The sequence below is a fragment of the Castor canadensis genome, chromosome 4 (genome assembly GCF_047511655.1).
Source record: "Castor canadensis chromosome 4, mCasCan1.hap1v2, whole genome shotgun sequence".
Lineage (NCBI taxonomy): Eukaryota > Metazoa > Chordata > Mammalia > Rodentia > Castoridae > Castor > Castor canadensis.
In genome coordinates, this window is record NC_133389.1 from 23,677,355 (window position 1) to 23,701,426 (window position 24,072).

The 24,072-nt window shown below is 35.8% G+C and overlaps 1 protein-coding gene across 2 annotated transcripts in view; it reads right to left on the minus strand.

Moving 5' to 3' along the window:
* Dcc (DCC netrin 1 receptor) overlaps window positions 1-24,072 on the minus strand; it is a 1,132,969-nt gene that overhangs the window by 346,369 nt on the left and 762,528 nt on the right. For both annotated transcript variants that reach the window (XM_074069811.1, XM_074069810.1), the window contains exon 9: window positions 8,777-8,931. In XM_074069811.1, the coding sequence (XP_073925912.1) occupies window positions 8,777-8,931 (155 nt within the window). The remainder of the gene's footprint in view (window positions 1-8,776; window positions 8,932-24,072) is intronic.

Here is a 24,072-nt window from a genome sequence, read left to right on the forward strand (position 1 = left end):
AATGATTAGGTTAAGGTAGGAAAGAGATTCCATAGCATAAGAAACAGCTGTGCTCATACCCGTCTTTACCAGATACCTTCCTCCAAACTAGAAATATTAATTTTACTAATATAATACAAGGACTTTGGACTCAGAAGACAACAGTCACTGTATTGATTTGTCAGGATAATATGTAAGATTTATTATTTTTACAGCAGACAGTAAATAATCTGAATTTAAAAGAATCCATAGAATAGTAAGGTGACTTAAAAGTGAGCTTTATTTAATCTTGGTTAGATATCACATTCTATGAGTCCATGGTTTCTTTTTTCTTTTCTTCCTTTTATCCTCTCTGCCTCTCCCTATGTCCCTCTTTCTCCCTCCATCTCCCTCCTCCCTCTTTTCTTTCTTTCTTCTTTTCCTCCCTCCCTCACTCCTTTCTTCTCTCCCTCCATCTTCCTTCTTTCTTTCCTTCCTTCCTTCCTTCCTTCCTTCCTTTCTACCTTCCTTCTTTCCTCAATTTTTACTTTGAGACAGGGTCTCTCTGTGAAGCCAGGCTTGCCTTGAATTTACTATTCTCTTGCCTCAATCTCACATGTGCTAGGATTATAGATATGTGTAATCAGTCCCAGGTTGTATGTTTCTTAATGTCATTCTTTCTAAAATACAAAAAATATTTTATACTAAAACCCAACATGCTTAGTGCATTCAATTACATTATAAATATATATACATCAGGTTATATATTATTATATGTTACTACCATGACTAACTTTGGGTTGAAATGAGGAAATAAATTCAATCCCACAGTGTGATTTACAATAATTTATTTTATAGATATATTTTCATCAAAAATTTTATCCCTAAGCTTTGATGTTTCTGTGGTTTGAATATTTGTTTCTCCTTTAAAATTTATGTGGAAATTTCATCTTTAATAAAATATTATTATTGTAGTATTTAATCGATTAAGCCATGAATGATCAGCCATCATTAAAGGATTAGCTCTTATGAAAGGGTTGTGGGAAAACAGCTACCTCCTCACCTTGCCCTTGTATTCCTTCTGCAGTATGAGGATACAATGTGCATATTCTCTAGGAGATGGGGCAACAAGATCTCATCTTTGAAACAGAGAGTAACTCTTATCAGATGCCAATTCTACTTGTGCCTTGATTTTGGACTTCTCAGCCTCCAGACCTATGGGAAATACATTTCTATTCTTTATAAACTACCCACCTTCAGGCATTTTGTTATAGCAGCAGAAAGAGACTAAGACAGAAATTATCCTGCCCTTCCTTTTTTATTTTATATTAGGACTTAATAGAAGGCTTGCACATCAAGACATGTAATGAAGTAAATACTTAAGAACTTCATGGATGAAAAGTGCACTCACAAACAGGGAGTGTGTAAATACATATGTGGCAAAATGGCATGTTCCCCTTCTATCTTTACTCTTTGCTACCCCTGTTCATCAACTATCCCTAGAAGGAATTCCCTAAAACAGCTCAGCTTACCTCAGCTGTTTTATCTTTGGAGTAGAGCTTCATTTAGTTTCCCCAACATGATGACAATATCCCTGAAGATGCTCAAGCTGGCTTTTGATCTAATTTGGTCTGGAAAGAAACCTGTTCTCATTTTTAGTAGGGTACATACCCAATTAAGCAACTAAACCCCAAACAAATCTATGTAGGGAACCTCATGGCATTTATATTCCTTAATGTCAGTAAAAAAAAAATAAGTATTTTTTCTAATATTATTTCTAACAAAGCAGAGAAATAATAAAACTAGCAGAGCTAGTTTTTTCTAGCTATTTGGTTATAGCAACTGAAGAAGACTGAATTATTCTATGTGCTCAAAATCAAAGAGATTATCAGACAGACTGAAGGTTTTTAGGGAAACTGAAATTATGTCCCACCACTTTCTGACAAAAGTGACTAGCTATCTTTGACCATCACCTTCATTAGAACTTTGAAATATGTTCTCAATTTAATGTGAGAAAATACAAGACTTAAATAACCAGAGAATGTGTTCAGGTCCCGATTCTATATCTTTTCAAAATAATTATAGTTTATTAGTTCAATAGATAATTAATTTTTTTAATATTAAAGGGGACTAATTCTGTTAAGTATATTTTTAGTGCAGTCTACTTGAAGTAGTTTCTTAAGCATTAGGACAGTAACTGACCTTCTTGCTTATCTTTATTTACTAGCAGAATGTTTAGACTGGTGCTAACCAATAGAACATTCTGCACTAATGGAAATGTCTTCTGCATTGTTCAATACAGTAGACAGTAAGCTAATAAGACTGAAGAATTGAATTTTTAGTTCATCATTTTCTTGAAAATTTAAATGCTATTGAGCAGTTGAAATGTAGCTAGTATGACTGAGAAAATAAACCTTAAATTTTATTTTATTTAAATGAATTTAAATTTGAATAGGCACATATGAGTATGATTACTCTATTGGATAGTTCATATCTAGAACTTTGCAAAAAATAATAATTTTTTTGAGTGAATCAAGACAAAAACATAGTGACTCACATTTGCTTTGTACTTTTCTAGTGATGATTAAACACCCACTTACCTCTCATTCTTCCTCTGATATGTCATAATAGAAACCATAATACCTCACCTAATTGGCCATTAAATCCAAATGGATTCCTTAAGCCTTCTGTTGTTAAAGATGCCAAACCATAAGCCTTTAATGTCTCCATCTTCTGTTTGTAATACTTGAAAACATATTTTACATCAAGAGACTTTTTAAAAATAGTATCAGTGACAGTATGCTAACAAAAAAGACTGCCAATACATATCTTTATTTCTTTCTATGATGCTGTGCACTCATGTATATGACCTCATAACTGGACCATTGTCAAATTGCCAGTGGTCAAGTTTTCTATCAAAGTCATCTAAATATTCACTCAAATCACCTTGCAGTCCAGTTAATAATTGTAAGCTATATCAACTGACAAAAGAAATAAGCTGTACAAATTGTGGTAAAGTTGATTTGCTTAGTTCATAGAATCGTATAAAAATAAATACCACTGGCATTTCACATCTCCATCATACATTAACTACAAAGCATACTCATCTTTTCACGCACCAACTATTCATACAATGGGAATGTTGTGACACATTTATGGAATAATATAGTGTTTTCTCGTCACAAGACTTCAGAATTCAGTTAGGGCTATGAAAATGTATGATAGGCAAAATTAGAGAACAAAACAGCCAAAGGAAAGAATAAGTAGAGGAAAAGTAATGGAGTATATAAAAGTCTTGGTTGTATAGTAATCAGGTTAGCTCCAAACTACAAATAAGTTATTGTGTATTAGCCTTATTTGCCTTCATGATTATCCTACTGACTATTCTAGTTTGTTTTTAAGTGAGTTCATTTAGAATTCTGTTATCCTTTGATCTTGAAGGGGTAAGGGAATTTCTTTCTACTCAGTGCCTACCACATGCCAAACAAAACCTAGGGACTTTCGCTATGCTATCACATTTCATCTTTACAACCTATAAGAGGGGGGTAAATACCACCAATGTCCAGACTTTAGGAAACTGAAGTTGTAATGATTAAGAAACCTGTTCTTGGATATAAGTAGTAGTATTCAGGCATATTATGTGAACTTTTGTGTTCTGTTCATAACCACCATGCAAATAGGGTCCCATTAGAATTTAAAATAGAATAAAACTCCAGGGAAAAAGGGAGGCAAGCAAGCACAGCAATGCCCCTATAAAATGTATTCTAAAGTCACACAACATGGAGCTTGCTTTCACTCATCTGCTAGCGTAAAGAATATAACAGACTTAAGAATGTTACTTACAAGTCTTAAATATAAAAGGGTTTGGTAGGTAATTGGGTTATGGTGTAGCAAATAGGCTTCCTGTTCTAACCAAGCCCTCAAGCCAGTGTGTGGTCTATTTTAACATCCTTTATGATTAAACTACCTTAACAGCAACTTACAGGACCTCAAATAATAATTCAAAAATGCACCACATGTGGTATGAAAAGATTAGACATGTCTTAAGCAGGCAGAGACATAAATCCTGGCTGATAATACAGAGGAGAAACCATACAGTGTAAAGGCGGGAAGAAAGGGCAAAGGCTTAGCAAAAGGAAGACATAATCGAAGAGCACAAGCCTTCATATAAACCAAGCCTTTCTACTCTGGGTGATTATTTCATAAACTGGATCTTGGACTGTTGATCTCTTTAAATGATTACTATAAAATGTGTGCACTTTTAGAAACAGTTGCTGGCTGATTTATATTTCAGGCATATTTTCCATCAGTTTTTATTCCTTGAAAACAGTTTTTGTAATGGAGTGATATTTTCGCATAATATGAAAACTTTGAAATTCAATTTATATAAGAGCTATGTAATTTTAGTGTACAATTACTACATCACATTTGGAAAAACACTGATAAAAGAAGCAGCCTAATGTACCCCTGGATGAGACCCATTTTCAAAAGATAAAATCATTCTGTCAGAGAGGGAGTTTTAATAAAGTTTTTTCTTTGTTGCTGTGAATTCTGATAGTCAAGCTGAACAATGAAACTAGCTTTTGCTCTTTCTCTTGAAAAAGAGACAGATGGGTTTATAGGAAGGGGAGAGAAAGAGACAGAGAAAAAGGAAGGAAATTACATGATCTCTGGACTGGTCCATCTTCCTCACCATTTGGTATACTGTTGAGCAGATTTGGAAAGATGAGGTATTTCTTTCCCTAGTAATATTTTTAAGTTGTTGGAATGTCATTTGGTGTTAACAACAGAACATAAAATACACATGCAGCACCTATTATTCCTGATAATGTAATTTATTTAATTAATCTTAATCTCTATAATAAAGACAGCAAGTAAGGTAGTAAGGTACAGCGCCATCTTAATATAAATGAATTGAAGGAGTTTGTTAACTGTTTTGCACAGTAAAAAAATATTCCACCCATGCTGTTTATGTATGCTGAATTATTCTTGTCTACCTGTCTACTCAGTAAGAAATGAATTAGTCAATGACAGTGCTCATGAAACAGAATCAAGTCATAGTGGAAATAAGTGACCCACGAAAGAAATAAGCCTCACTCCATACTGTGGTAAGAACAAAGGTAATTTAATAAAATAGTGTTGTTAATAAAGAGCAAAATATGAAGAACATAATAAGGCCATTATTTCTGCCCTTAATGGAAAAATATTCAAGGCTACAATGTGTTTCTAAAAAAGACAAGTCCTCCATTTTAATTTTCTGGAGAAAATAGCATTTATGTGCTCCACCACCAAGCAATGCGTTATTCATTTGGGTTTCAGTTATTATAATTTACTTCCCTTATCATGATTTATGCCAATTCCTAAGCAAAGTAAATTCTTATAGAGGCCAGTATCTAATGAGTTCTTCTGCACAAGTGTCTCACATTGCTTTTTGACTCTTTTTTTTTTTTTTTTTTTTTTAGTGCTAGAGGATTGAACCCAAAGACTTGGGCATGCAAGGCAAGTGCTCTAGCAATGAGTTCTATCCCCAGCTCTATGCCACGGCTTTCTGAATGGAAAGAGATGAGTGATATATTAACCAAGAGGTTGCTGTCTTTGCAATTCAAAATGGACTGAGGAGGTGAATGCAAGGTGATTTATAAACAAAAATTTACTTCTACAAGAAGCCAAGGTCATCACAGATGCGATCCAGTCACAAATGTTTAACAGAGATTGCTTATCTTGATAAGTTCTTTTATTGGAGATTTTTGTTATTATTACATACTTAGATTTTGTGCTTCCTCAAGAAGCTTCCAAAATCCCTAAGTATTGCTACTTCATTACATAATATGCTTATCTAATGTGCCTTAAATGGCCTGGAATAGTATTAAGGCCATAGTAGTATGGTCTTAATGGAGCCTATCTATAAATTAACTTTTGTCATTGTTTGTGCCTCACACAATTAAGGCTCTATGCATGACACAAATTACTAACTATGATTTTTTAATTAATTGAATTAAAATGGTAGAACATATTGCATCAGAAGTGTTTTTTATGTAATGAGGTATTGTAAGTAGTCATGTCAAAAAGAGAAAACATTATTTTTTCCTTGACTTCAAAATATTGGCATGGAGGAAAAAAATAAAAATGATAAGCAGAAAAAAGAGCCATAAATTGATTTTATAAATCAGATACTCAGAAGCAATGTTATTGAAAGAAGAAAAAATGTTTATTCTTAGGAAGGAAGGCTGACCACCTAGGGTTTTTATCAGAAATATGACATTATGATAGAATAGCAGTCAATCAGCTCTGAAACATACATTAAAACTACCCTAGGATGATATCAGGATTACAAGTCAAGAGTTCAGATAAATCATAGAGATTAATTCCAAATTAACTTTAATGTTTATCTTTCCATATTACAAAATTTAACAAAATTTTTAATAGAATTTTGAGTTTTTAAAGTCAGTTTGTATACAATGTGATACCTATATATCTACATATTTACATGTAGATATAGATAGACTCGTTTTCACTGAACAGTATTGAATAAAAATGTAAAATATTCATAAAACTAATTGTCTATATATGAACTGTACAAAGTAAGTCAATGAAGAGATTGATAACTCAAATGCTATATTGATGTAAACATTATGAAATGGAAATTAACATTGTCATTTATTTAAATTCACAGAGCAACAAAATATTCTGAAGAACAGAAGTCAGGGAACAGGGTCAGCTTCATGATGGTGCAAACAGTGAGGCTGCACAGACCTCATGTTTTGAAGGACTCTACAGTCCTGCTGCAGCTATATTGTAATTACTTGGCATTTTGCACTGGGTCCTAAAAACTCTTAAGCTTGTCCTTCCTGGTGGCCTGCCCCTAATAATTGTTTGAAACCTGTATATTACTGTGCTTTTAAAGTTACTATTTGAGTTTTTATTTTTTTGTGGGACAAATATTTTCACAACTTGTAAGACTTTCACCTTCCATGTATTAATATTTCAATCTTGTCTTTGTAACCATGGCTAAGCAGAAGGGTGAAGGTTTTGCCAAGAGTAGACCATCACCCAAGCACTCAAAGGGCATATTCTGCCCACCCTTCTTTAACATGCTGATTTAAATTACCAAAGATGTGACCCAGTGCAAAGATGATTTTCTCAGCCAGGTTCATGCCTGTAACTCCAGCTATGCAGGAGGCATAGGTAGGGGGAATCCTCATCTGAGATCAGCCCCAGGTAAAGATGAGACCATATACAAAAAATAACTAAAATAAAAAAGGGCTGGGTATGTGGCTCAAGTGGCAGGGCACCTGCTTAGCAAGCATGGGGCCCCTACTTTAAACACCAGTAGTGCAGAGAGAGAGATTATTTCTTATCCTTATCAATTGAAGTATTTTTAATTTGTACTTCATCTTCTTCCAAAAGCATGTCAAATAAGTTTTAAGTTAAATGGTTTTTCATAAAACAGATAGGAATACAAATACAACAGCATTATTAATTAAAGGAAGTAGATGAAATTAAGTATTTAAAATAAGGCATCTTGTTACAAGTAGGCATTCATTGCATTTAAATGTTAGATTGTCAATTTCAATTGAAAAACAGTGTTGCTAGGTACAGTGCCATGGTTCAACCCTGTAATCCTATGCAAGAGATGAAAATATGGGGAATTGTAGTTTCAGACCAACCGAGGCAAAAAAGTTCATGAGATCTGATTTCAACCTCTGGCATGTGTGGCACATACTTGTCTTCCCAGTTAGGCAAGAAAACACAAATAGGAGGATCAAGGTCCAGGCTGACACAGGCATAAAGTGAGACCTTATCTCAAAATTCACCAGTTCTAAATGGAATGGTAGAGTAGCTACCTAGTAAGCATGAGGCTCTGAGTTCAACCCCCAGTACCATCAAAAAAATTTTAAAAATTAAAAATACTAATGCTGGATAACTGCTCATTGGTAATTCATTATTTCGAGTAACATTAAAATTTATAAGAAAAACTGAAATCTTGCAAGGTACAGCCATATTTTTCAAATGATCAATTTAGGGCTCTCTCTTTATTAAAATAGAATTCACTGAATTATAAGTTCAACAAAGAATGTTCAACTGTTTGGTTTGTGATCAATAGGTTTAACACTGTGATTTAAGTTTAAGGAGAGTGACAGTTCAATAAAGATTATCTCTGTCTTTTTGTTTCTTGAGTTTCACTTTGCTTTTCAGTAATTCTTGAGTGAATTTATAGCATATTTAAGTTATTATTTTATGGTAGGACTGGTGTTTGAACTCAGTTCTCCATGCTCTCAAAGTATTCACTCTACTGCTTGAGCCATACCACCACTCCATTTTCCTATTTGCCCAGTCTGGTCTTGGACCATAATCCTTCTAATTTTAGTCTCCTAACTAGCTAAAATTTCAGGCATGAGCTTCGTGGCATCAGGTTAAAATAATAAGTCAGCATTTACAGTTCCATGTCACTGTTGTTTCCCCTTTGATGTTAACCTCTTCATAGACAAACAGAAAATTTGAAAAATCAGTGGAGGAGGCTAAAACCTAAAGAAGATGATGAAACAGGGTTAGGCCAGGTAAGACACCTTCTTAGGAAATGTGGATCTTAGGGATGGATGAATACTTCATAGTTGATAATTTGCTATTGTAGAAAAATGGCCTAAGACAGAAGGCGACTTTGTTAAAATGTTATCATACCTTTCAAAAGTCTCAAGTTAAATCAGCTTCAAAATTTTTTCTTCCATTTTGCCACCTCAAAGGGTTCTATGAAAGGATTCAAGGGCATTGCAGAGGAAAACAAGTATTTCTAAATACTGCCTTCCCTTTTCATACTCACACTCAGGTTGAGTGGCCACCTTGATGGGTTGAGAACTCTCCCCTGGTCCCCACTCATTGTAGGCAACAACTCGGAAGGTGTACATGGCTTCTGGTTTCAGATTTCCCACAGTAAGCTGAAGGGACCCAGGTTGTGTTGTATTCAATGCTCGTTCCCTAGGAAAGCAAAGTTGCAGAGAAAGATTATTCCAAAATGAATAATTTCAGTCCAAACATTCATTTGGTATACCAGGGTAGTGAGTAGCCAAAAGGATGTTGACTTGGGACAGAATTCCAGACCTCTGAGGCTTAGGATGTGAAATAAACTAACAGGGCCCACAAATAAATGATGCAAGGTTTCTGGGGAGTTCAAGTTATGTCATTCTTCATGAAACTTGCAAAATAACATCTTTTCCCTTGATACTTTACAATTTAGAATTCAAAACTCATGACAAACAGAGAGCTATTAAAATAAGAAGAAACATCTGGAATGTAGACAGGAAGATGCATTTTGTAAACATCCGGCTAATGATAGAAATCAAAGTTTCAATTATCCCACAAATTGGTCTTTGTCAGTAATGGCAACAAATGCATTTATGCATTTTCTTTCATTGTAGAAAAGGAAAGTCCAGTTGCCAAGTGTTGCTATGTATCCTGTGGCTACTTTAACTGCACTTTAAGTGCAGTTGCAGAAAGGAAGTAAATTCCTTTCTTTGTGAAAAGAAAGATCAACATGTCCGCTGGGTTGTACTTTAAGTCATACCTACTTAAAAACTTCCTCCACTTTGCAAACAAATGAATTAACCATGGTAGGATTAACAACATATACTAAAAGAAGATAAACTATGGATAGGGAAGCTGACATTTATAAATGAGAACTATCAAAGTATTCTTTATGGATGACTCTAGATAACCTAATTGACCCTTAGAACACAATTGCTTGAACTGAGTGAAGAAAGAAGTTCTAAATTACTGAACTGTTTGTAAAACTTCTATCCATAGGAATATCTTTTAACTCCCAGAGGAATATGTACATTTTGATTTCGTCAGTGAGTTTTATTTTCTGTTTGGACAGAGTTAAAGAGAACTCTTATTTTCCTTCCAGGAAAAATTAATTTTTAGGAAGAAAATATAAAAATGTTCCCAAAAGTATGAGTGGTTATTCCTGGACCACGTTCACACAATATGATGCAGCAGAAACTGGCTGGCTCATTCTCAAACCGAACATCTCTTCTTCCTGTGCTAGACTGTATTTCCCAACCTTCCCAAAGATGAGGACAAAGACATTGAGAAAATGTTGCAATGTGTGTTGTCCTAGAACAAGCCTTAAAAACAAACAAAAAGTTTTTTCTTTCTGTCCTGTGGGCTTGAGGTAGGCAAGCATGGTGAGTTTAGAAGCCATACATTGATGATGGAGGAGTCAAAATTCTGAAGAAAATCTGGGAAAAGACCTGCCGGCCAATTAAGAGCCTCTTTATTTATATCTTGTAGAATCAGAAATAGTTTTAAACTATTATGCATTTTAGTTACAACAGTTAGCATGGTTTTATCCAGTAGTGCTAATAACTAAAATAAGTATCCTGAGTGGTTATCAGTGGCAGGGCGATAGGAAGTTAGAATTTAGTAGGTATGGAGTTTCAATTGGAAAAGATAAGATAGTTCTGTGGACAGATGGGTGGGGGTGATGGTAGCACAATAAAGTGAATGCAGTTAATGTCACAAAACACCTTATGTTTTAACTGTCACACTGTACCTTATAAATATGTACTGTATTAATAATGTATTAATCAAAAACTTTAAAAAATGTTTAAGGAGATAGAAAGTCTGACTATCCTGATTTTATCATTATATATGACATACATGTATGAAATTATCATGGTGTATCCCATAAATATACACAAAATAAAAATAATTCATTTTAAAAAGAAAATAAACCATCATAATCAAATGTATGCCTTGCTGTATATAACTTTTCCATCTTATTTAGTTACTTCTTTTAGTAGAATTTTAGTGTCTCATGAGCCCTTTGATAAAGACAAAATAGTCTTATCATAATTATTTTGTAGAGATAAAAGTGAGACTTGGAGAAAAGCATGATTTCTTTTCCCCAAAGGACTCACACTTAATGAGTTAAGGATGACAGTTGCAGCTTTACATTCTAAATCCAGTGTTTATATCACTCAATATTGGGGAAACAAAGAACCTATTTGGATCATGGGTACTTTGAGTAGTGAAAATGAGGTCCTAAAGGGGAAAAAGAGACAAGGGGCATTTGGAAACCACTGGGAGAATGGATTTGTCTTCCATCTTCTGTGACCTTAAACAACTCAGTTGTCATAAAGATCAGATTTACACACCAAAATCCTCAGATATTTATAAGGAAAGACAGCTTTCATAATTGACTTTGTTCTTACAATGACTAAATAATTTGGATAAAACAGCTATGTTCCAGGTCATACAGGAATAACCCTTGGATAAGCATTCTTCAAAGGAAAAAGAGTTGGGAAAATTCGGACATGACCAGGTCAGAATGCCAAAGATCAAATAATGAAAATATCACTTACATATCAAAAGATTCCTGGATTTTATGAGAGAAGAGTTTCTAGTTCAAACCTCTGAATACTATCTCAAATTAATAAGAGAAACAAAAAAATTTTATATTAACTGGTAGGGACAGTATTTCCTTAATCTTTGATGAAGGGTGAACAAAAAGTCTTTAGAAAATACTTCTACAGAAGCACTTTCATTTACAGTGATCTGTAAGACATAATCTAAGAAAATGCACTGCACTTGCTCTGTAAATGCACAGCTTCAAGATGGGGCTGCAACCCTCCCTTTTATCACCTGCTACTGGGGCTACTCTGAATTGGCCTTTAATTTCTTTAGTTTTTCTTGATTGTTGTAAACAATGGTTTAATTTAAACATTTTAATTCTAGGCTACTTCTCAGAAATATAACTATCATATCAAAGTGAGGTCACATTAAAACATCATGTGGACCACGGAGTATATTCAGAATTGGATAAAAGTCTGGAATGTTTTTTTCTGGATTTTTTATTAACATATCTGAACCCAAGATTTCTCAAATGTAAAATAGGTGTTATAAAAGTGTGTGCAGTCTGAAAGAATTAAATGAAATGCTCAATGCAACTCATCTTAGGCAGAAGACATAGCACCTGGTAAGTAATAGGAAACCTTCCATAAATGGAGATTGCTTTTTTTCTTTCATTATTATGACAAATACCACCACAACATCAGGCGAAAAACACTTTGGAGTCCAAAACAGAACTTATTTGCAAAGTATTTAAAATCTGGAATCTACAAAGTTAATAAGAGATATAAACATAAGGAAATACATGAAATGGTTTCACTTACTTTTAGACCTGCCCTAACTGCTAAACAAAAACCCCAAACACCCTTATTGATATTCTTTATCAGATTAACTTTGTTTGTAGAGATAAGTTAAAACCAAGAGTGCTGAAAACTAGAGTTTCTGAACAAGTTCCACTAATTTCGGTAGTGAAATAGTATTATTTGTCAGGGGATGGGTACTTTGCTGACAAAGCAAGAGTTCCCGGAATGCCACAGCACAGCCCTAATAGACCTGTGACGTCTGAGGTCTCCACTGGTATCTGGGTTTCTCTTGCCAAGCTGCCATTTTTGCTCTTTTGGGTCCTATTGGCTTGGCATCAAACTGTATCACTTGAGATACAAATACATTGTGAGAAAACTGTATTTCGTGTCATTTGGTCTTTTCACAATCTGTACAGTGAAAAGACCCAAAAATTTCCAGGAAGTTTCTAATCAAACTTTTCTGGCTTTAGGGACTATAAGCAACCAGGTCAAATCATTTCCCAGCAAGGAAGAAAAGTCTGAGTTTGGAAAGGCAGCTGATTAACCAGGTTTAAATACTTAAAGTTGTCATCACCTCTATATTGAAATGATAACCAGCCAAAGGTTTGCTCTCTGCTCCTTCTAGTTCATGCTCTTCTGTAAATTAGCAGATGAACACAGAGTTCTGTAGAAAGGAGAATCTGGATGTGAGAAGTTGGCCCAATTATTGCATGGGAGTATTCTGCTTCTTACTGTGAGAGTCCTCTGGGAAAGCAGCAGGGACTCAAGCCCCCTGCCTCTCAGCAAAATCCTCTCCTAGGAATTGAAGACATAATTATCTCTCAGATGTGCACAGCTTAATCATGGTCTATAGCAGCAGCTATACTATCAGATAAAACTTCTTCACTTCACTTCCTTTGCTCTGACTATGAGTTGGTGATGTGAAGTTCAGTTAGTTAAACTGAGAAGAACAAGTTACTTGAATGCATTCTCTTTAAATCTACTCACTGCAAATCAACTGTATGAAATATATGAAGATTGACCTGTCCTGTTGACTAAAACAAGAGTGGACAACTTTCACTCTGACTTTTATCAGGAGACCACAAGAAGCCAGGTAATGAGAGCATTTATTTCTAACAAACTCTAGTTTTAGGAACTTTGGGTCACCTGGTTGAGGTGTCTTAGAAAACACATGCTTATGTTCCAGAAGCACACACTTGGTCCAATACTAATAATGCTGCTACTTTGCTAAAATCTTTTCTTCTAAATATTCCTTAAACATTTTAAAGTAATTTATTAATTTATTTATTTGAGATGGGTTCTTACTACATTGCTCAGATTGGCATCAAACCCATGATATGTCTGTCTCAGCTTCCCGAATAGCTCAGGTTACAGATGACAGTATGTGTGCCACTGTGCCCAGCTGGTCCATGTAACTCTTAAGTACTGACATGTTTTAAGGCATGAAGCTAAATATGGTGGCACTGGATGCCATTTGTGCTATTGTACAAGTTGCACTGATTCCTAGCTTTGCTTGGGTTATAGTCCTGCTCTCGTTCCAAGTCACAATGTATCATGTTATAGTAGTAGTTTCTCCTAGTTCTTTGACCTTGGTCTCTCCAGTTCTTTCCACATTTCATTGACAGATCCCTATTTAACTTACACAATCTATCATCACCATTCCCATCATTTAGTGCTGGCTGTTCCATAGATCATACAATCTCACCTTCTTAGAAATTTCAGAGACATTCCCAATTTTGCCCAAACCTTTTGACACTACTCTATGGTGAACCATTTGCTCCTACACCTTGTTCCTGCCTTTTCTCATTCTGCTTTTCCTTTGCTTTGTATTGTTTCATTTCAGTTGGAGCATGGAGCTATCTTGACCTCATAGTTCCTTCTTGCTTTGGCAAAAACTTGTTTCAAATGAAATACAACTTGCATCCAATTCAAATGAAATCTCTTGACTGTTTCCCACTATCATGTCATCCAATTCCAGCAGCACTAAATGTTCTTTGTCTTTTCATTGTTCTTGGTTTATGCACTTAATATAGCATGTACCGTATTATATTAATGGCCTTGCCTATCTCTTTGGTTTATTCATGAATTATTTCAGAACAGACACCATATTCCATTCATATTTTATTCACACTCAGCATATAAAGAATAGCTATGTTACTGAAATTAATGCATAAAAAATGTGAAGATTTTAGATTAATTACATGAAATCTTCACATAGCATGATTTTAGAAATGCCTAGAAAACTGGATTTGATTTCATGCTCAAGTCTAATTTAATTGTCTTATCTTTATCACACTACATTATTTTGCTTTCACTATCTGAAAAAGGAGAGAGTAGGATCTATTCAAAGCAGCCTTTCTACTCTAATATTCTTTATTGGGAATAGAAAATTGCCAGTGTTTTATTTGTTGTTGTTTGCTTTCAGTTTTTATTTACCTGAATTCAGAACTTGTGTTTTTATATTTTACAAGTTGATAGAGTTTACAGATTAAACATGATCATGCTTCTTAATGGATTATTTGTAGCAAGAAGTCTCTAGCATACATAATAAATACTGCCATAGCTAAGTGAGTCAGGATGTTAACATTTAGTTACAGTTGTGAGTTGAGCAACAAATGCTTGAGGTGCCAAAAACCTAATTAGTTGCTTCTAGGAGCAATTACATTAATGTTCTTTTGTAGGGAAGCTAATATATTATTTTTATTGAAGAGATTTTTAACATGTCACTTTCATGGCACAACAAAACTAGACATGGTAGTTATGTGACTTTAATACCAACAACATTCAGGAGGTTCAGGCAGATGCATCATGAGCTGGAGACCAGCCTGGGCTCAGGCTGTGAGACACTGTCTCCAAAATAATGCTACAATAAAAGTAATTCAATTCTGAAATATGGAGCTTAGTGGCATACAACTCAAAGTGACAACAATCCCCTAAATGTTCTTTACTGTCCTGGAACCACAGATTTTGGAATCAGTGCTATTGAGAGGGGAAGAAGATTATGAGAAGATTCACTGTCAGATAAAACATAATGAGAAATGGTGATTATTTCCTTTGTCAGAGGTGTTTTTAGTATTTTCATTAACATTTTGCTTAAAAATTCTCTTTTCTTGAATTGCTAAAAAGCATAGACCTAGGCTTTTAAAAAATTGTTTCAATATCTAGTACACATCCAAGAAACTAATTGTATAACACATAGCTACTACAACAACGAATTAAATGTTATGTTTTTGTGGGAGGAGAGGTTTTGGCTTCAAATTATTCATTTCTCATGATAAACACTAAGTTCTGGGTCCTCTTCTCATTCTGATTTCTGGGGACAGGCCATCTTTTCATCTCCAGCTGCAGTGGTCATTCATATACTGCCAGATTCACAGCTAATATCTTTGACCCAAACTTTTCTGAGTTCTATATTCTTACTTTGAAGGCACTTCTCTTAACATTCCCACTGGGAGGCTATAAAGGCATTCCAAATGTAGCAATGGTGAAATTAAATGTATGATTTTTCTTCCCAAACCTGAACCTTTTCCAGCATCTTTTTCTCAGAAAATTGGACAAATTTCCCCCATTGAAATACCCCAGACACCTAGTGACTATCCTTAACACCTCCCCATTCATTCATATGCAGTTCCTCTCCAGATCTTTTCCTTTTTGTCTTCCATACATCTTTTAAATTTATCTTCACTGCTCTGTCTCAACAGATGTACCCTTTGCAGACTTTTGTGGCAACCTGTTACATGGCATCAGGCCTCCACCCAGCTGACCTCTGGTCTAATGCTCACTCTCCAGCCAGTCATCATGGCACACACTCCTTGCATTTGCTCGCAGAAGCATGTTCCTTTCTATAAGCGCTTTCAACTCAGTGTACTTGTTTATTCACAATACGGATGATCTTTCCCAGTCTTCTAAGTGACTTCCAGAGACTCTTTTGGGTTCCCTACTATTTCCAAAATAGGGGTGGATGCATTTTTTACTCACAGTCAACATTTACTGATTAAGTGAATAATGGTTGTTCATTTAAATATGGCATTTATAGATGGTATATTTTATTTTTCAATATGCCTTAAGTCCACTGGGAGAAGAAAATCATTCTCTCATTGGATAGTCTAAGAAGATTTTGAGGCAGAAGGGACTGGGTTTCACATTTAACAGAGTGGCAGGAGCTCTGGGTAGAAGGCAGACTTTGCCAAGCTTTAAGCCAGGGCTACTGTGTGCTTTGGATTCTGAGTCTTCTCCTTTTTCCATCACAATACACTTCCTTCATGGATAACAAGCTTCATCAGCTACAGAGTCCTCAAGTCTGAAGAGCAGAGAAAGAATATGTAAACACCATGTTGAAAATGTAATGCACAGTGAATTCTAAAATGACTCCTCTGTGTCAATCATAAAAAGCTGGTCTATAATCCTAAACTGTGAGCACAGGTTTCTGAAACAGCACAAAGCAGTATACAGCATTAGTGCAACAGTGCTGCAAGCTGGAAGACCTAGCCTAGTCTTTGTTCTGCTGCAAAATAGAGTGTGACCTTGAACATATCAGGGGCTATCTTGAAGTCTTCTCTGCTTCATTTGCAAAATGAAGATACCAGCCCCTTATCTGCCTACCTCACAGAGCTATTGTGAGGATTAAATTGAATGGTGCTTGTGAAAGAGTTTTAACTCTCTCATCTGAACTCCCACCATACTCTATTCGTAGGTCTTTTAGGAAATATCTTTTACTTTGTGTGTACAGTGAAGAGATCACTAGAGTACGAAACTTGTGTTTAAAACCTAATTCTAATATTTACTAGTTGTGTAGGTTCTTAGGCAATATTTTGCAGTCTATCTGAACTTACTCCTCTGTAAAATAGAGATTACCATAAATACATTATCTGAGGAGCTAATGGGCTACATTGCTTGTGAAAGCAATAAATTCCTCTCCAAATGAAAGCCAGGAAATGCCCTTGTATTTCATTCATTTCAATTTCAAACTCACACAATGATTTTCACATGGCTCTAGCTAGCAAGAATTAAGTGCATTTGGTGCACTGGGCAAAGAGCATGTAGACACGTATAAAAAACCTTTATGTAATATTCAACATAACATTCCTTATCAGGTATCAGTATTATCCTGCATGACCAAACAAAGTCACCAGTTATGCAAGTTAAACTTGATTTTCATTGGTTGGATTAAGAAATGCCTAGCAAATTAGTAAAGTTATCAAAGCAATCTTCTACGGTGTCTCTGAGAGGGTTTCCATAGGTGATTGGCATGTGCAATAGCAAACTATGGGGAAGACTTGCCCTGAATGTGGACAACACTACCCAATTGACTAGGAGGTCTGGAGGGAACAAAAGTAGTAAAGGAAGGAAGTCTGCCAGCATGTGCAAGCTTGAGTCTTCTAGAATGGGTCTTTCTATTGGTGCTGCAATGTTTTGTGACATCGAACTCTAGTTTATTCAACCTTTCAGTGTGAACTCAAACAAGCAATCCTTCAGGTAACCTCCAGGCATTCAGCTTCAGACTGGGGCTGCACTAGTGGTTCCTCCTGTTCTGATGCTTCCAGCCTCTTAGACTGAGCAGTTACTGCTTTCCCTGCCTTCCAGCATACAGATAAGCCATTGTGGGACTATTCAGCTGCAATGGTGTAAGCCTATGTAAAGAGTCCTCTTTCATAATTATATATATTCTATTGGTTCTGTCTTTCTAAAGGACCTGACTCATACCCAGTAATTTTTCCAAGGCCACATAGCTGGTAAACACCTATGATAGGATTAAAACCCATAAGGTTCAATTCCACAGTCTTATAATCTTACCCTTTTGACTTTACTGTTTCACACTCCATGAGTAATTTTCACATTACTAAATGAAAGATACAATGTTTTTCAAATATATTAGAAACTTACTTGTGTGTTTTAATAAGGGTCAATAAATGATGTAGATCAATTTAGCCATTAAGAAAATTACTGGAAAGAAACATGTAGAAACATAGAGATGTATGCCCTGGTTCTACAAATATGATGTAAGCTTATGTCTCTTCCATACTATTTCACTAAAGGAACAAGAAAGTGAGAACACCTGATTTGGACTCAGGTTTGCATTAAAATCGGGTTCTACTACTATACTAGCTGAAAAACGGAGGTAAGAACTTGAAACCTCTTCTGGATAATGTTTTATTGCAAAGACTATACAAGTTAATTGATGTATAAGACACTTAGTCTGGTATCTAATGCAGTTCTTGCTCAGTAAATACTTGCTGTCACTGTTGTTGCTGAATCTGTGGCCTTGGGCATGGGACTGACTCCCTCCCATGAACATCTGATGCTAAAAGTTTGAGTAGCAGCAAGGAAGATTATGATCTCAAAGATCAACTTCAGTTGTAATGATTTTTAGGGGATAGAGGGGAATCAATTAATTCACTCTGAATTCTGATGTTCAGGTTATGGAATTTATGCTGTTCTCTGATTTAGGAAACAAAAGTACCCTAAAAGGCTGGATAGAAAATGTTAAATACAGCACTTGTATTATTGACAGCATTAGCCAGTCAGGCAGATTAATGATAATCTGAACTAGAGTAATTTGTCTGACAAGGTTATTGCTACTCTGAGGAGAATGTTAAATCTGCTACCTTTTAAAAAACTATTGTGTTAAAGAGCTGAATAAACTTACATGAGCAAACAAACATCATACATAACCCCTCTGAGACATATGGCATATATTTGCTGTAGTGGAGAGCCAAGAAATACAAAATGAACTGGGATAGTGGAATCAAATTTCAATAACAACATTTTTTTCTCAATTAGAAAAGTTTTTCTTGAACTGCAATCAGCATTTTCATCCTTAACAGTAGCATATTTTTTTATTGGTTAGAGGAGAATCAATTAAGAACATCATATCTGTCTCAGCACCACCTTTAAAATATTAGTTCTGAGATATAAATGTCTACACAGAGCATAGTACCATGCATTTGGACATGGAATTATGAACAACCCTAGACTCCTTTACCAGGGAGAGGAATACACATGTATTCAACAAAACACAAAATAGAACAAAAGGTGGTAAAAGCAGCAGTAGTTTTGTAATTAAAGAGACAAAGGAGATAAATGGGGATGATCTAGTGGTAATAGGCTAAGGAGAGAAACCCAGAAAGACCTGTGGCTCACATTCTTCTTCCCTCCTGGGTATGGGGCAGGACTTTCTAGTATGAGGGTCTTCATGGGAGAAGACAGAAAAGACAGAGTGAACTTCCAGGTCTTATGGATTACTTTGGGGTAGGGGTGTTCTAGTGTCTATAACCCAACTTGAAGAAAAATAATTCTGGTTTCTATGACACTTCAGGAAAGAAAAAAGGGTAAAAATAAATTAGAAAGCTAGGAAAAAAATGAGCAAGACTTTGTTTCTGAGGCCTTCCAGTTTCCTTCAGTTCAAAGTACTCAGCATATCAAAGTGTTATACATGGGGTATTAGGTTCTGAGTCCCAACTCAGGGAATTTATAGTTTTGATTATAAATACCAGAAAATGAAACTACATGGAATATACAGATATGTCTGTTATTTTGAATGTGGAAATACAAATTGACTTAAAATATATAGCTACATTGCATTATATAGTTACCTCTCTTTTCTTGTATTTTAATAAAATGTTTATGTTTATTAATTTAAAAAAGAGATAAAGGAGAAATTGATGAATTCTGACTTGGAAGAATATGGAAACTTTAACATAGCAATAGAGATTTCAGTAGGGGTTCAAATGAGTGCCTATTAAGGAGTGTCTATTATGTGTTATGTGTTGTTCAAAGTGCTGAGAAAACCTCATTGAATAAAAGAGATAAAAACAAACCTTCCCACAGGAAACTTACATTCTGGAGGGAAGGAAGGAGGTTAACCAAACAACATGAGTAGGAAGCAACAAAAGCAGCCAGGTACAGGGCATGTAGCTGAAGTCCCTGTTACTTGCAGGGCTGAGTTGGGTAGATTGCTTAAGCCTAGAAGTTCAAGACCAGTGTGGTTCATACAGTGAGTCCCTATGCCCCCAAAACAAAAACAAAAAATCAGAAATTTTATTACAAAAGAGTAATAAAATTTATGAGTAATAAATGGCATAAGGAGTATAAAAGGTCAGGGAAGATGTTTCAAACAAGATTAAATAGAGGTTTGGTAATGACCCACGTGGATCTGGGGACAGGGCATTGTAGGCACATGAGACAGCAAGTACAAATGTATTGAGGGAGGACTCTTGGTATATTTAAGAAACATAAGGAAGCAGTGGGATTGGAGAAGAGTGAGCAAATAGCAGAATAGCAAGAAGAGTAAGTGATGAGGGTAGAGAGGATCAAAGACTAGGGCAGGAAATGTTTTGGCTAATTTACTGCATGATACAGAGAATCACTGGAAGGTTTGTATACAGAGAAATGGCAAAATTCAACCTGAAATTTAAAAGTTGGCTCAGCTGCTGTGGTGAGACCTGACTTAGCAGGTTTTTGCAATAGTTCTGTTAAGATATAGCTGTTCTCAAAAGAGCAGGAGGTAAGGATTCATAGGATTTACTATGTTTTATTTTCACTTGCTTTCTTGGCTTTAGATTTGTTTTGAAAATTGAAGCAATGTAAAAGCAGAATAACATAATGAACCTCTTTATTCCCATTCAAGTGAAAATATAAAACCATAGTCATTCTTTCTGTATTATTTTAGAGCAAACACCAGGTGTCATATTATCTTGTGGATTCAGGACATATTTTGATAGTATTGCTGAGTTGATAATGGATTTGGTATAAGGTAGGAAAAAAGAGAGAAAATAAGAATTATTCCACAGACTTTTGGCTTGATTAGTGAGAAAGATGATTTCAATGAGCTGGATGAAAACTCTGGAGTATTTTGTGGGGACAGATTGGAGTTGAAGAAAAGGAGGTATTTTGTTTTATTCGTAAGTTGCAGATGCCCAATGCAACTTCCTAAGAAATGCAGTATTTAATATGAGTCTGGAATGCAGATAAAAAGTTAGAACCAGAGACACAAATTTGGAAGACATCAATATATTGATAGCATGTGATGATATGAAAGGAGACCCCCAAGGCTAGACTCCTGGGAGAAATTCAATATCCACAGACCAGGAAGATTGGGAGTAAAATGTTAAAAGAGCCTGAAAATGACAGCCACAGAGGTAGGAGTAATGCCAGAATTCAGTGTGTGATACAAACAAATGAAAAATGAGTGTCATGAAAAGGCAAGTCAACAAATATGACAAAACTTGCTGATGGCCAAGAAATGTTAGGGCCAGGAATTAATCACTGGGTTTAACAACATGCAGGCCAATGGTGAGTATCGATAAGAGAACAGTTGCAATGTATTCCAAATCATGATTGGAATGTGAGATGAGAAATTGTAGTGAAGTTAGATAATTCAAGAAACATAAAAGGGAGTAATGAGTAGAATGATAGAAGAGAGAGAAGTAGGACCAAGGGAGTACCTGTTGCAATGGAAGACACAACTGGCTACTCACCTCTGGAGAGGTTTCTCAAGCTCTTGTTTCTCCTAACCTAACTGGAAGCAACTGGAGATGCAGAAAGGACAAATTATAGAAGACAGAAATGCAGAAAGTTGGGACCAGGTGTGCTGGGTGCTCAGATGGAGATGCACAATAGCCTTGTTGCTTCTTTTCTCTAATAACTCTTCTTTGACCTTTCTTCTTTTCTTTTATTCTTTAAAACCTTACTTCTGAAGTCTTCTTTTCCATTCTTTAAAGTCTCTTTCCTTCTACTTGCTCTGTCTGTGTTCTCTCTTAGCTTTTCTTTAGCATAATCTCTCTTAAAGTCTTGGCCTTCAGACTTGCATTTTCCCATGTTCCCTCTATAGCTTTCTTAAAAGTCTTGGTCCTCAGACTTGCAGACAAACAATAGCAACCACATCTAAAAACTGCATTAGCGGAGGTATCACAATACCTGACTTCAAACTATATTACAAAGCAATAATAATAAAAACAGCATGGTACTGGCACAAAAACAGACATGAAGACCAGTGGAACAGAATAGAGGATCCAGATATGAAGCCACACAACTATAAGCAACTTATCTTTGACAAAGGAGCTAAAAATATACGATGGAGAAATAGCAGCCTCTTCAACAAAAACTGCTGGGAAAACTGGTTAGCAGTCTGCAAAAAACTGAAACTAGATCCATGTATATCACCCTATACCAAGATTAACTCAAAATGGATCAAGGATCTTAATATCAGACCACAAACTCTTAAGTTGATACAAGAAAGAGTAGGAAATACTCTGGAGTTAGTAGGTATAGGTAAGAACTTTCTGAATGAAACCCCAGCAGCACAGCAACTAAGAGATAGCATAGATAAATGGGACCTCATAAAACTAAAAAGCTTCTGTTCATCAAAAGAAATGGTCTCTAAATTGAAGAGAACACCCACAGAGTGGGAGAAAATATTTGCCAACTATACATCAGACAAAGGACTGATAACCAGAATATACAGGGAACTTAAAAAACTAAATTCTCCCAAAACTAATGAACCAATAAAGAAATGGGCACGTGAACTAAACAGAACTTTCTCAAAAGAAGAAATTCAAATGGCCAGAAAACACATGAAAAAATGCTCACCATCTCTAGCAATAAAGGAAATGCAAATTAAAACCACACTAAGATTCCACCTCACCCCTGTTAGAATAGCCATCATCAGCAACACCACCAACAACAGGTGTTGGCGAGGATGCGGGGAAAAAGGAACCCTCTTACACTGTTGGTGGGAATGTAGACTAGTACAACCACTCTGGAAAAAAATTTGGAGGCTACTTAAAAAGCTGGACATCGATCTACCATTTGATCCAGCAATACCACTCTTGGGGATATACCCAAAAGACTGTTACTCCAGAGGCACCTGCACATCCATGTTTATTGCGGCACTATTCACAATAGCCAAGTTATGGAAACAGCCAAGATGCCCCACCACTGACGAATGGATTAAGAAAATGTGGTATCTATACACAATGGAATTTTATGCAGCCATGAAGAAGAACGAAATGTTATCATTCGCTGGTAAATGGATGGAATTGGAGAACATCATTCTGAGTGAGGTTAGCCTGGCTCAAAAGACCAAAAATCGTATGTTCTCCCTCATATGTGGACATTAGATCAAGGGCAAACACAACAAGGGGATTGGACTATGAGCACATGATAAAAGCGAGAGCACACAAGGGAGGGGTGAGGATAGGTAAGACACCTAAAAAACTAGCTAGCATTTGTTGCCCTTAATGCAGAGAAACTAAAGCAGATACCTTAAAGCAACTGAGGCCAATAGGAAAAGGGGACCAGGAACTAGAGAAAAGGTTAGATCAAAAAGAATTAACCTAGAAGGTAACACCCACACACAGGAAGTCAATGTGAGTCAATGCCCTGTATAGCTATCCTTATCTCAACCAGCAAAAACCCTTGGTCCTTCCTATTATTGCTTATACTCTCTCTACAACAAAATTAGAGATAAGGGCAAAATAGTTTCTGCTGGGTATTGAGGGGGGTAGCGGGAGGGGGTGGAGTGGGTGGTAAGGGAGGGGGTGGGGGCAGGGGGGAGAAATAAACCAAGCCTTGTATGCACATATGAATAATAAAAGAAAAATGAAAAAAAAAAAATAAAAAAAAATAAAAACTGCATTAGCATAACTCTTAAAGTCTTGGTCCTTAGACTTGCATTGTGCCATGTTTTCTTTAGCTTTTCTTTAGCTTAGCTTTTCTAAAGCCTATGTATAAAGTTTTCAGTGCAGAAAGCTGCTCTGGTGGAGACACACAAAAGCCAGTGGCAGCAGAAGCCAATTAAAAACCCCTGTCCTCCTTCAGCCAGTCTTTTCTATCCAGTGGTAAACAAGGAGGTAGAGCAACAGTTCTCTGGGAGGGGTGTGACATTATAACAAGAGAAACCTGCTCTCTCTCTCTCTCTCTCTCTCTCTCTCTCTGAATGTAAACAACTTAGGAAAAGCAGCTGTGC